We start from the raw sequence: 12,082 nt of genomic DNA, 5'->3' as shown, positions 1-12,082 counted from the left end.
CACTGTGATAGTCTCAGAGGTCCGTCAAAAGCGCAGAGAGCATCATGAAGAACAAGCAACACACCAGGCAGGTCCGAGATACTGTTGTGAAGAAGTTTAAAGCCGGATTTGGATACAAAAAGATTTCCCAAGCTTTAAACATCCCAAGGAGCACTGTGCAAGCGATAATATTGAAATGGAAGGAGTATCAGACCACTGCAAATCTACCAAGACCTGGCCGTCCCTCTAAACTTTCAGCTCATACAAGGAGAAGACTGATCAGAGATGCAGCCAAGAGGCCCATGATCACTCTGGATGAACTGCAGAGATCTACAGCTGAGGTGGGAGACTCTGTCCATAGGACAACAATCAGTCGTATATTGCACAAATCTGGCCTTTATGGAAGAGTGGCAAGAATAAAGCCATTTCTTAAAGATATCCATAAAAAGTGTTGTTTAAAGTTTGCCACAAGCCACCTGGGAGACACACCAAACATGTGGAAGAAGGTGCTCTGGTCAGATGAAACCAAAATTGGCAACAACTTTTTGGCAACAATGCAAAACGGTATGTTTGGCGTAAAAGCAACACAGCTCATCACCCTGAACACACCATCCCCACTGTCAAACATGGTGGTGGCAGCATCATGGTTTGGGCCTGCTTTTCTTCAGCAGGGACAGGGAAGATGGTTAAAATTAATGGGAAGATGGATGGAGCCAAATACAGGACCATTCTGGAAGAAAACCTGATGGAGTCTGCAAAAGACCTGAGACTGGGATGGAGATTTGTCTTCCAACAAGACAATGAGCCAAAACATAAAGCAAAATCTACAATGGAATGGTTAAAAAATAAACATATCCAGGTGTTAGAATGGCCAAGTCAAAGTCCAGACCTGAATCCAATCGAGAATCTGTGGAAAGAACTGAAAACTGCTGTTCACAAATGCTCTCCATCCAACCTCACTGAGCTTGAGCTGTTTTGCAAGGAGGAATGGGAAAAAATGTCAGTCTCTCGATGTGCAAAACTGATAGAGACATACCCCAAGCGACTTACAGCTGTAATCGCAGCAAAAGTTGGCGCTACAAAGTATTCACTTAAGGGGGCTGAATAATTTTGCACGCCCAATTTTTCCGTTTTTGATTTGTTAAAAAAGTTTGAAATATCCAATAAATGTCGTTCCACTTCATGATTGTGTCCCACTTGTTGTTGATTCTTCACAAAAAAATACAGTTTTATATCTTTATGTTTGAAACCTGAAATGTGGCAAAAGGTCGCAAAGTTCAAGGGGGCCGAATACTTTCGCAAGGCACTGTATATCTTTATCTAGGGCTAAGGGACACTATTATGATTCCATTCTTACTCAAACCACAACGTTCCCATCCAGCTCTACATGATGTTCTAGAACATGACCCTCTCTCTACATGATGTTGTAGAACATGACCCTCTCTCTACATGATGTTCTAGAACATGACCCTCTCTCCACATGATGTTGTAGAACATGACCCTCTCTCTACATGATGTTCTAGAACATGACCCTCTCTCCACATGATGTTCTAGAACATGACCCTCTCTCTACATGATGTTCTAGAACATGACCCTCTCTCTACATGATGTTCTAGAACATGACCCTCTCTCTACATGATGTTCTAGAACATGATCCCCTCTCCTTATGATGTTCTAGAACATGACCCTCTCTCTACATGATGTTCTAGAACATGACCCTCTCTCTACATGATGTTCTAGAACATGACCCTCTCTCTACATGATGTTCTAGAACATGACCCTCTCTCTACATTATGTTCTAGAACATGATCCCCTCTCCTTATGATGTTCTAGAACATGACCCTCTCTCTACATTATGTTCTAGAACATGACCCTCTCTCTACATGATGTTCTAGAACATGACCCTCTCTCTACATGATGTTCTAGAACATGACCCTCTCTCTACATGATGTTCTAGAACAAACAACAACATGGTGTCCTTGAGTGTCTTCAAAGGTATCTGTCAAGTAAAACATGTATTATAGTGTGTATAAAACCACACCCTCAATCTAAAAAGAGACCCTGTCTCCTCCGTTGGCTGTGTAGCAGCAGCTCCCTGGATAAAGACTGCCATCTGCATGGCTTTGTTATGGTGTAGCTGTAGCTGGTGTCTATACAGCATCTGCTGGTGAATCTGTAGCTGTTGGGAAGGACAGCAGTGAAGTGGATTAATAAGGTTAGAATCGACTTTCTCTCTCTGCCATCCTTTCTCACAGCCTCCCTCTTGCTCTCTCGCTCTCTCACAGTCCCTCCACCCGCCCACCCACCCCCCTCTCTCTCTATCCCATCACTCTCTCTCTCACAGTCTCATTTTCTCTCACTCCCACACCCTTTTACTCAGGCCATCACCTCCACTCTCTATCCCTCTCCTTCTCTCTTATCTCCCTCACCCTCTCTCTCCCTCACCCCCCTGCTCTCTCTCCCTCACCCCTCTCACTCTCACTCACCCCTCTCTTTCATCTCCCTTACCTCCCTCCCTGTCTCACCCTTTCTCTCTCCCTCCCTCTCTCCCTCACCCCCTCTCTCTTTCATCTCCCTTACCCCTTCACTCTCTCACCCTCTCTCTCTCATTCACTCTCTCTCCCTCACTCCCACCTCCTTTACCAACCCCCCCCCTCACTCTCTCACCCTCTCTCTCTCATTCACTCTCTCTCCCTCACTCCCACCTCCATTACCCCCCCCCCCTCACTCTCTCACCCTCTCTCTCTGTCCTCTGATAATGTATTAGCCTATCAAAACATTTGGCCTGTTGCAGCGTGACACATTAGATTGTGAGCCCCCCCCCCCCCCCCCCCCAGGAGAAGTGCTGTTGCTGCCTGGGTTCTTTTGTCCTTCCATTATTACATAACTGCCTTCATAAAACACAATGCCCCCATTTCACAACATTTAACGCTATGCAGCACCCCATATTACATTCCCAATACATTCCCTTCCTCATCCTGACCATCCGTCACTCACTATCCCTAAAGCTGTGTCTAAAGCAATGATAGAAATGCACGTGTTCTGACTTCAATACACCGGGGACATTTTTTTTTTTATCTTCAAACTAGCGGATATTTAAACTGTCAATTGTTTAAAGAGCTCTTTCACGAGAAAAAAAAAGTTCAATTAACACAGGAGCCTCAACCCACATACAGTATATAACAAAGGGTAGCATTATACTGTATGTTGTTGGCTGTAACAACCACTGCCCAAGACACTGCCAACCACAGCCCAAGACACTGCCAACCACAGCCCAAGACACTGCCAACCACAGCCCAAGACACTGCCAACCACAGCCCGAGACACTGCCAACCACAGCCCAAGACACTGCCAACCACAGCCCAAGACACTGCCAACCACAGCCCGAGACACTGCCAACCACAGCCCGAGACACTGCCAACCACAGCCCAAGACACTGCCAACCACAGCCCAAGACACTGCCAACCACAGCCCAAGACACTGCCAACCACAGCCCAAGACACTGCCAACCACTGCCCAAGACACTGCCAACCACAGCCCAAGACACTGCCAGCCACAGCCCAAGACACTGCCAACCACAGCCCAAGACACTGCCAACCACAGCCCAAGACACTGCCAACCACAGCCCAAGACACTGCCAACCACAGCCCAAGACACTGCCAAACACAGCCCGAGACACTGCCAACCACAGCCCAAGACACTGCCAACCACAGCCCAAGACACTGCCAACCACAGCCCGAGACACTGCCAACCACAGCCCGAGACACTGCCAACCACAGCCCAAGACACTGCCAACCACAGCCCAAGACACTGCCAACCACAGCCCAAGACACTGCCAACCACAGCCCAAGACACTGCCAACCACTGCCCAAGACACTGCCAACCACAGCCCAAGACACTGCCAGCCACAGCCCAAGACACTGCCAACCACAGCCCAAGACACTGCCAACCACAGCCCAAGACACTGCCAACCACAGCCCAAGACACTGCCAACCACAGCCCAAGACACTGCCAACCACAGCCCAAGACACTGCCAACCAGAGCCCAAGACATTGCCAACTACAGCCCAAGACACTGCCAACCACAGCCCGAGACACTGCCAACCACAGCCTAAGACACTGCCAACCATAGCCCAAGACACTGCCAACCACAGCCCTAGACACTGCCAACTACAGCCCAAGACACTGCCAACCACAGCCCAAGACACTGCCAACCACAGCCCAAGACACTGCCAACCACAGCCCGAGACACTGCCAACCACAGCCCGAGACACTGCCAACCACAGCTCAAGACACTGCCACCACAGCCCAAGACACTGCCAACCACAGCCCAAGACACTGCCAAACACAGCCCAAGACACTGCCAACTACAGCCCAAGACACTGCCAACCACAGCCCAAGACACTGCCAACCAGAGCCCAAGACACTGCCAACCAGAGCCCAAGACACTGCCAACTACAGCCCGAGACACTGCCAACCACAGCCCGAGACACTGCCAACCACAGCCCGAGACACTGCCAACCACAGCCCGAGACACTGCCAACAACAGCCCAAGAGACTGCCAACCACAGCCTAAGACACTGCCAACCATGGCCCAAGACACTGCCAACCAGAGCCCAAGACATTGCCAACTACAGCCCAAGACACTGCCAACCACAGCCCGAGACACTGCCAACCACAGCCTTAGACACTGACAACCATAGCCCAAGACACTGCCAACCAGAGCCCAAGACACTGCCAACCAGAGCCCAAGACACTGCCAACCACAGCCCAAGACACTGCCAAACAGAGCCCAAGACACTGCCAAATACAGCAGTGAAAAACACCTCCTCCTTTACAAGAGACTCATACACACAAAGCTCTCAGGGCCTTTGCACCGATAGGTTACATTCCTCCAGGCTCATCCGTCGGCTGGCTACATTCCTCCAGACTCATCCGTCGGCTGGCTACATTCCTCCAGACTCATCCGTCGGCTGGTTACATTCCTCCAGACTCATCCGTCGGCTGGTTACATTCCTCCAGACTCATCCGTCAGCTGGTTACATTCCTCCAGACTCATCCGTCGGCTGGTTACATTCCTCCAGACTCATCCGTCGGCTGGTTACATTCCTCCAGACTCATCCGTCGGCTGGTTACATTCCTCCAGACTCATCCGTCGGCTGGTTACATTCCTCCAGACTCATCCGTCGGCTGGTTACATTCCTCCAGACTCATCCGTCGGCTGGTTACATTCCTCCAGACTCATCCGTCGGTTGGTTACATTCCTCCAGACTCATCCGTCGGCTGGTTACCAAAGCAAGTGTCAGTGCAGCAGGTGTGTTGTTTTCCATGATTGTCAACTTGAACTAAACTGCCCCAACCTCAGACTACCAGCTCTGAGCCTACATCTCACCTCATACACCCCGAATGACCCTAGTCATAACCAAAGTCATCATATGCACACACGTATGTACACACACACACACACACACACACACACACACACACACACACACACATACACACACACATACACACACATACACACACACATACACACACACACACACACACACACACACACACACATACACACACACATACACACACATACACACACACACACACACACACACACACACACACACACATACACACACACACACACACACACATATACACACACACACACACATATACACACACACACACACTCACATAGGCAAAGACTGAAACACGTAAACAACTATACTGAATGCATAGGCCTACCTAATTGATTTTAATTTTATTTATATAGGCTGATGCAAAAACAAAACGTTATATATATATATTTTTTTTAAGCCATTAAAAGCCGTCTGCTACGTTTCTGCCAGATATAGGTTATTATTTATATTATAGATGGACAATCTGCTCAACTGTCAAAACAGATTGTGATGGACCCGGTCCTCAAATCACACACGTGACTTTCCGCCAAGTGTTCGCCGGGCAACGCAGCGGGCACGCGTGGAATCGATTACATGCTGTGGCGGGTAATTATACACCCTAATATCTAATAAAATACCAACGTTTATAAATAACCACAGCGATAATAATTGTGTTTGGTGGGGATATTAGAACAATAGATATGGAGACAATTAAATGTGTAGAGACATGTTGCTAACAACCGTTAGTTGGAACATTATTGAAACAAACAGAATGACAAAAACAAGGCTCATTTACAAAACCTGGGTTTTTTTTTCGTGATAATGTGACATTTGCCCAACAAATTAATTTATTATCTTACTGTATTTCAGTTGTCTCCATCGTGTCTTGTCATCGAGCGTTCCTCTATCAGAAAGACGGGCTAGAGTAATGTTCAAAATGCATTCAACAACCGGTATAATTGAAGAACAATGAAAGTTGCACCTGCTTCACTCACCTCCTTACTGACCCAACATATAGAGCATCAACTATTCCCAGCCATAGTCCATTGAATCCTCCGCGGTGTCAGTTCACTGCATCCAAGACAGTCATGTGCGTCAACCCTGTCCCAGTCAATGTCTGGCACAAAACGCTACAGAGGAACCCAGAACCACGGCTTGACAGAGACTAGCACACTGGCCCCCGTCCACCAATCCATCCGGATTACAGAACAACTTCTCAAAGCTCCAGCCTCTGTAATATTCAATCTAAACAATGTGCCACCTATGGTTAAAAATATCAAATCAAGCCTGTTTTTAATTAAAACTGTTGTCATAAATTGGTGTCCATCTCTTGGTTTGAGATGTCTTGTCTCTTGTTCTTCCCCCAATCCGACGCGGTGGTTTCTTTGTTTCTAATAAGCCTCCTCTGCTGGCATCTCGTAGCTCCAGTTTGCCTTGGATGAGACCATTATGCGCAGGAACACGGGGTTGTAGGCTACAGCACAGGAGAGAATATCAATGGGTGGAAAGTGCGCTACTCGAGACGTGGCGAAGTCATGTTCTGTTCTTGGCTTTATTTACTGTCGGAGAAATTAAATAAATATGAGAAAATAGAATACAGTACAAATACATAATTAGATCAGATCATCTGAAAGGATCATGCTGCGTTAAAAAGCCTTTTAATGCTTGTAATGTACATGCTTTACATTTAGAAGAAACATCTAGGGAAAACCGTTCCCCTGTGTGTTATCTGTGGTCCACAACATTCACACACAGAATATTAACCATTCAGAACCACCACAGGTACCGAGGCTGTAGTAGACTGACAGTGATTCAGCACCATGGACAGGTACCGAGGCTGTAGTAGACTGACAGTGGTTCAGCACCATGGACAGCTACCGAGGCTGTAGTAGACTGACAGTGGTTCAGCACCATGGACAGGTACCGAGGCTGATGTAGACTGACAGTGATTCAGCACCATGGACAGCTACCGAGGCTGTAGTAGACTGACAGTGATTCAGCACCATGGACAGCTACCGAGGCTGTAGTCGACTGAAAGTGATTCAGCACCATGGAGAGGTACCGAGGCTGTAGTAGACTGACAGTGATTCAGCACCATGGACAGCGCCGGACCGGCCCACATAATAAACTACATACAGTACGTATGTTTGACCACTAACCTCGGCCTTTGTCTTTAGCTAGCCCATCCTTTTCCTCTGGTTGTTTCCATACTGTACTTCTTCACACAGTTAGTAGACCTACCGTCAAGTCTTTAGTCCAGACAGGACTTTTTACAGTCAAGTCTTTAGTCCAGACAGGACTTTTTACAGTCAAGTCTTTAGTCCGGACAGGACTTTTTAAAGTCAAGTATTTAGTCCAGACAGGACTTTTTACAGTCAAGTCTATAGTCCAGACAGGACTTTTTAAAGTCAAGTCTTTAGTCCAGACAGGACTTTTTAAAGTCAAGTCTTTAGTCCAGACAGGACTTTTTAAAGTCAAGTCTTTAGTCCAAACAGGACTTTTTACAGTCAAGTCTTTAGTCCAGACAGGACTTTTTAAAGTCAAGTATTTAGTCCAGACAGGACTTTTTACAGTCAAGTCTATAGTCCAGACAGGACTTTTTAAAGTCAAGTCTTTAGTCCAGACAGGACTTTTTAAAGTCAAGTCTTTAGTCCAAACAGGACTTTTTACAGTCAAGTCTTTAGTCCAGACAGGACTTTTTACAGTCAAGTATTTAGTCCATACAGGACTTTTTACAGTCAAGTCTTTAGTCCAGACAGGACTTTTTTAGTCGACAGGACTTTTTTAGTCGACAGGACTTTCCGTTTTATTTGGTGAGCTGACCAAAGCAATGTCGCCCCCAAGTGCGTAAAGGGGAAATAACAGTAGACCTAAGGAAATAGTGGGATGTGCAGTGGGCTCGTCAGCTTTTATCTTTAAGAGGAAACCCCGATACAATGGTTATTATCATCCACCGACTGACGAAACGGAAGGCTACACTAACGGAAGCTGGAGACCCGTCGCTTGGTCTATTCGGTACCCACAGACACCCGTTACGAAACGTTGTGACGGTGCTTCAGCCTAGAATAACGAGCGGTGACTATTTGTTTTTGTCGACGTTGATGTCTCTTCTTCTTTATCCGTAGGAGTTGTTAATTTTTTATTACATTGAATCGAGAGCTTATCGGGAAGACAAAATGGCTGAGATGGGTATGGGGAAGGGGGTTACTGCGGGGAAACTCGCTAGTAACGTGCAGAAGAAATTAACACGGGCCCAAGAGAAGGTAATAAACATAATACGGTTTAATTTGTTGTTATTTACCGTTTGTTTTTGGGTTATTTTGATTATGATATCTGGTTCCATCCCGCTATGACACTTCACCGGAGAGAGGACTCAGTGACACATCTTGACCGTCAACCTTTATAAAAACACACTATCGTCGACAGGATGCGGTAGATTTAGTTGTTGTTGTGAGATCATTGAAATAATACACAGACACGTAAACATCGATGACATCACACCTGCCCAGACCCACGTGTTCCCACAGCTTCCACGTCTCGTGCTTGTAAGACTCTATGCCAAATTACCTCAAATTGTGCTCTTCAGATTCTCTCTGTAGCCCATGTGTTTTTTTTAATAATATTTAAAAAGTAATGTATTTGATTCATCCACTGTCTTAACGATGGAGGGTCATTTGATTCATCCACTGTCTTAACGATGGAGGATCAGTTGATTCATCCACTGTCTTAACGATGCAGGGTCATTTGATTTCCGGTTTTTAGGCAAACGTTTTTTCAAAATGATTGGCTAGAAAAGTACAGTCCAATCCATTGGTTAAGTCACTGCATCCTCATACTAAACAGAACGTTGTTCAATCCATCCGTTATTTTCTTATACATATCCTTTTACAGTAGGCCTATAGGCCACATGCTGGTGTGTGTACCAAATTGAACAATGTAAATAATTCTATTACTAGAATAGCTGAAGCAATTGGATGTTCTGCAAATGAAATTAAAATCTCTATCTGGCCTGCTATAATGCAGTGTCTATTCAATTACAATATCCACTACATTCCATGTAGCATCCATAACCTAATAGCAGTTTTCGGGTTAGATTTGATATAGTTCAACGTTAATATAGCTGTAATTCAAATGCTATATGACCTGATGGTGTTAGTGGTTCTGTATCCCTATTGGACAGTAGGAGATGGGAGGGAATGTCTGGTTGGGAGGTGGGGGGTGGATATGGGAGGTGGGGGGGATGGGAGGGAATGACTGGATGGGAGGTGGGGGGGGGGTGGATGGGAGGTGGGGGATGGATGTGAGGGAATGACTGGTTGGGAGGTGGGGGTGGATGGGAGGTGGGGGGGATGGGAGGGAATGACTGGATGGGAGGTGTGGGGGGGGGGGGGATGGGAGGTGAGGGATGGATAGACGAGATGCAATATCAATGGCCGATAGCACTGTACAGTATCACCCCCATCGTCCCATCACTACGAACATGAATATTATACAGTATAACATGGATACTCTGCTATGTTCATCAGTAGATACAGTATAACATGGTTCTGTTATATTCATCAGTAGATACAGTATAACATGGATACTCTGCTGTGTTCATTAGTAGATAGAGTATAACATGGATACTCTGCTGTGTTCATCAACATTGTTATAGAAGTGTATCCAGTGTGTCTCCTTCACTGTACATGACACTGTGATTGTCTTAGTGACACGTAGACATGCTGTATGAAGGAGAGACAGTGTTTCCTCTGCTGTATCTACCACGGGCCAGGATGAAGATGAATGTTCAACGTCTTGTCTTGTTCAACGTCTTTAAATATCTTCCAGGTTATGCAGAAACTGGGGAAAGCGGATGAGACCAGAGATGTTGCATTTGAGGAGGGAGTTATCAACTTCAACAAACAATATGTAAGAATCTTGTACGGACCGAACCATTTTACATGTTAGTCATTTAGAAGATGCTGTTTTTTTTCCCAGAGCGACGTACTGGAGCGATTAGGGTTTAAGTGCCTTGCTCATGGAGACATCGACATCAGCTCGATGTTTCAAACCAGCGATTTTTTTCAGTTACTGGCCCAATGCTTTTAAATCGCATCCACCTACCTGGGGGTGGATGGGAGGTGGGGGGGATGGGAGGTAATGACTGGTTCGGAGGTGGGGTGGATGGGAGGTGGGGGATGAGAGGAAGGGTGATGAGAGGAAGGGGGATGAAAGGAAGGGAGATGCTGCAAAACAAAGTTGGATTTTCTTTCTGTGATGTTTACATACCCATTAAGACTCCAGTCCTGGACTGAAACAACCGTTGACATATTGTAAAAAAAACAACCGATCCCCATACAGTAGCAGCCTCCATTCCTTCTCCGTCTCTAATTCAAATCCACAGTCTTACCTTGTCTCACCCACCAGAGCTGTACCGTGTGTGACATCAGGTGTGTTCTGTTTTCAGACAGAGGGCTCCAAACTGCAGAAAGACCTGAGGGTCTACCTGGCGGCAGTACAAAGTAAGACTGTGATGTCTGCATACACCTTCAATAAGACTTCAGTCCTAAAACTGAAACAAGGAGGGACTACTTGGACTTGTTCAATAACAAACACTACTTTCATTTGTCATTTCCAAAACCTATTCATTAAAGTGTTTTTCCTTTGTGGTCCTTAATTGACACAACCCAGATACCGATAATCGGTGTAGAACTATGGTGTGTTCCTCACTACGATCACTGCACAGCACTGGCTCTTCACTGGCAAGTGTGTCTGTCTCTCTGTCTGTCGACAGCGATGCACGAATCCTCCAAGAACCTTAAGGAGTGTCTGTCTGACATGTACGAGCCGGAGTGGTACGGCAAAGAGGATGTGGACTCCATCGTCGAGGTCAGAGGTCATCTTTATTTATGCTACAAAAAGTCAGATTAACTTCCTTATGTTCCCTCTGTCCCTCTTCTCTCTCCTCTGTCAGTCCCTCCCTGTCTCTTCCTCTGTCACTCTCCTCTGTCAGACTCTCCTCTGACAGTCTCTCCCTGCCTCTTCCTCTGTCAGTCTCTCCTCTGTCAGTCTCTCCTCTGTCAGTCTCTCTCTGTCAGTCTCTCCTTTGTCAGTCTCTCCTCTGCCAGTCTCTTCCTGCCTCTTCCTGCCTCTTCCTCTGTCAGTCTCTCCTCTGTCAGTCTCTCCTCTGTCAGTCTCCTCTGTCAGTCTCTCCTCTGTCAGACTCTCCTCTGTCAGTCTCTCCTCTGTCAGTCTCTCCTCTGTCAGTCTCTCCTCTGTAAGTCCCTCCCTGTCTCTTCCTCTGTCAGTCTCTTCTCTGTCAGACTCTCCTCTGTCAGTCTCTCCTCTGTCAGTCTCTTCTCTGTCAGACTCTCCTCTGTCAGTCTCTCCTCTGTCAGTCTCTCCTCTGTCAGTCCCTCCCTGTCTCTCTCCTCTGTCAGTCTCTCCTCTGTAAATCCCTCCCTGTCTCTTCCTCTGTCAGTCTCTCCTCTGTCAGTCTCCTTTGTCAGTCTCTCCTCTGTCAGACTCTCCTCTGTCAGACTCTCCTCTGTCAGTCTCTCCTCTGTCAGTCTCTTCTCTGTCAGACTCTCCTCTGTCAGTCTCTCCTCTGTCAGTCTCTCCTCTGTCAGTCCCTCCCTGTCTCTCTCCTCTGTCAGTCTCTCCTCTGTAAATCCCTCCCTGTCTCTTCCTCTGTCAGTCTCTCCTCTGTCAGTTTCCTCTGTC

General features: G+C 46.7%; 1 protein-coding gene and 1 pseudogene across 4 annotated transcripts in view; one reads left to right on the top strand and one right to left on the bottom strand.

The window, feature by feature from the left end:
* LOC110504928 (transmembrane protein 198-like) overlaps positions 1-6,939 on the bottom strand; it is a 49,890-nt pseudogene extending 42,951 nt beyond the window's left edge. The window contains exon 1 of the transcript XR_016494889.1: positions 6,376-6,939. The product of XR_016494889.1 is annotated as a transmembrane protein 198-like (transcript). The remainder of the gene's footprint in view (positions 1-6,375) is intronic.
* Positions 6,940-8,252: 1,313 nt separating this feature from the next.
* The window catches only part of LOC110510426 (myc box-dependent-interacting protein 1-like), a 47,713-nt gene continuing 43,883 nt past the window's right edge, over positions 8,253-12,082 (top strand). For all 3 annotated transcript variants that reach the window (XM_036975330.2, XM_036975331.2, XM_090230477.1), the window contains exons 1-4: positions 8,253-8,643; positions 10,208-10,288; positions 10,827-10,881; positions 11,154-11,248. In XM_036975330.2, coding sequence (XP_036831225.1) covers positions 8,557-8,643; positions 10,208-10,288; positions 10,827-10,881; positions 11,154-11,248 — 318 coding nt within the window. In that variant the 5' untranslated portion in view covers positions 8,253-8,556. The remainder of the gene's footprint in view (positions 8,644-10,207; positions 10,289-10,826; positions 10,882-11,153; positions 11,249-12,082) is intronic.

The sequence above is a fragment of the Oncorhynchus mykiss genome, chromosome 3 (assembly GCF_057628025.1).
Source record: "Oncorhynchus mykiss isolate SJ-2025 chromosome 3, ASM5762802v1, whole genome shotgun sequence".
Lineage (NCBI taxonomy): Eukaryota > Metazoa > Chordata > Actinopteri > Salmoniformes > Salmonidae > Oncorhynchus > Oncorhynchus mykiss.
The sequence above is the reverse complement of the archived record's forward strand: the minus strand, read 5'-3'. Positions and strand labels throughout refer to the sequence as shown.